This window comes from Rhinopithecus roxellana, chromosome 5 (assembly GCF_007565055.1).
Source record: "Rhinopithecus roxellana isolate Shanxi Qingling chromosome 5, ASM756505v1, whole genome shotgun sequence".
NCBI classification, from domain to species: Eukaryota; Metazoa; Chordata; class Mammalia; order Primates; family Cercopithecidae; genus Rhinopithecus; species Rhinopithecus roxellana.
In genome coordinates, this window is record NC_044553.1 from 16863969 (window position 1) to 16866307 (window position 2339).

Genomic DNA, 2339 nt, shown 5'->3' on the forward strand with positions numbered 1-2339 from the left:
GCAGGTCGGGACACCTCTTAATGATATTTTTAAACTCTTTGATATCTGCATAGAATCTTGAGTTTACAGCCCTAAGTCATTTACAAACCTTCAGTAGAGGAATCACTCTTTTGCTTAAAGCCACAGAATGGCTTCTTATTGTAATAAAATTAAAACTCATAGTTACTATGTAGACCATATGTTTTTGACACTACCATTATCTCCAACTTTAAGCCTAATCATTTTCTCATTAAATTACTATATTCCGGGTAACATGGACTTAATCGTATTCCTCAAATATACCAAGTTCATCATCATCTTTGAGTTTTTGCACTACCTGTGCCCTCTATCTAGAATACTATAGCCCCAAATGTTTGCATGTTTGGCTTCTTCAGTTTATCTAGATATGATCCAAAATGTCAGCTCCTCAAGGCCTTTTTTGATTGTTAAACACAAATTTGTTACTCCCAATCCACAGTCACAATTTATCATTTCACTTTTCTTTTTAGTTTTTACAGAGCAATATCTCTTCCTGAAACTATGCTGTTTATTTTCTACCTTAATGGTGGTCTATTTTTACTAGTTTTTACTATTTTTACTATATCTCTTGGAGAGCAGATAGACCTTATCTGCCTCATTAATTTCTTTCTTCAGATCCTAGAATAGTCCTGACAAATGGGAGGTATTCAATGATTGCAGTGCTTGGAAATAAACAAATCAATTTCAGAAAAAATGCTACACTCTATTTTTATTCTCCCCCCCCCCCCTTTCAGGCTATGTGCTTATTAAACACCTTTTTCATGGAAGCTTTCACTTCCTGGTTGCGAAGGGTGTAAATGACAGGATTCAACAAAGGAAAAAATCACTGTATGGAAGAGAGAAACCACCTTGTCAGCTGGGAAAGCCCTGAAGGGGCGCGTGTAGATGAAGATGCAAGGTCCAAACATGAAGAATATAACAATGATATGGGTGGTACCTGTGGACATGGCCTTGTTTTTCGCCTCAGAAGAAGACCCTCGTATGTGACAAAGAATGACTGCATAGGAGGCCAGAAGCCCTAGAAAGCACAGAAGTGGCATCAGGCCACTGTTGAAGACCATCAGAAGCTCCACCACAAATGTGTCGGTGCAGGCCAGCTTGATGACCTGTGGGACATCACAGAAGAAGTTGTCCAGCTGATTTGGGCCACAAAAAGGCAAGCAGAGGATGAGGACCACCTGCATAATGGAGTGGACAAAACCCCCAAGCCACAGAGCCAACAACATTGCATAGCAGGCTCTAGGGTTCATGACAGTTGAATAGTGCAAAGGCCGGCAGATGGCGATGTAGCGGTCAAAGGCCATCACAACAAGGAGTAATCCCTCCCCTCCTCTAAGGAAGTGTAAGAAAAAGAGCTGAGTGAGGCAGCCTCTGTAGGAGATTACGTTCTTCTCAGAGAGGAAGTCCACCAACATCCTGGGAGCCACAATGAAGGAGTAGGATGCATCCAGGAAGGCCAAGTTGCCCAGAAAGAAATAGAGGGGGGCTGTGAGGCCAGGGTCTGACCTTATGGTGAAAATAATGAGAAAATTTCCAGGGAGGATGATGAAGTAGAAAATTAAAACTAGAACAAAGACCAGGAGCTGAATATCTTGAGACTGGGTCAGACCAAGGAAGATGAATTCTGTTATCACTGTTCCGTTCTCGCTTTCCATTTCCCTGGCCTGCAGTACATTAACAAGCAGAATTAATTGTTATTTCTATGTCTCTGTGTCTTCCAACTAGATACTAGTTCTACTGCTAAAAAATATTTGGCACATACAGTACTTCAGCTAAAAACAACACTTCCCATCCCTCTCTTATTCTGGGTAAACTCCATTACCTTAATTTCTCCAAATTTAAAATGACAAAAAAATACAGTTCTCAAAGCTACAGTTTTATTCCCATTCAACCACGTGCTTCTACAGAATCATTTTCCATGTCAGGAGTCTGGCATCCTCCACGCTGGGATTCCTGCATCCTCCACACTAGGATTCCTGCATCCTCCACTCTGGGATTCCTGCATCCTCCATGCTGGGATTCCTACATTCTTAAATCATTCAAGTTTCCTAATGGAAACACAACCTAACTTCGCATCTGAAGGTCTTTGAGTTTTTGTGGATATACTGTGCTTGAGGCTTAGCTCTTTTCTTGGGATTAGACCCTTTTTCTCCTTGTCCACACCACCCCAAAATTTCCCTAGACATTTTCTTCCCTCAATTCCTGTGTAATTTCCAGTTCCTAGCTGGTAACTCTCTTTCTTGCCCTCTGACTAATCATCTAATGTACTTCTTATTATACTCCTTCTGGTCTGATATCCTTGTATACTCTTTTCCCAGACT

General features: G+C 41.1%; 1 protein-coding gene across 1 annotated transcript; it reads right to left on the reverse strand.

Moving 5' to 3' along the window:
• Positions 1-747: 747 nt before the first annotated feature.
• LOC104673109 (olfactory receptor 4N2-like) lies at positions 748-1679 on the reverse strand. The gene has a single exon (XM_010377039.2). It carries the CDS (start codon positions 1671-1673, stop codon positions 765-767), a length of 909 nt encoding a protein of 302 aa, XP_010375341.2. The 5' UTR covers positions 1674-1679; the 3' UTR covers positions 748-764.
• Positions 1680-2339: the final 660 nt, after the last annotated feature.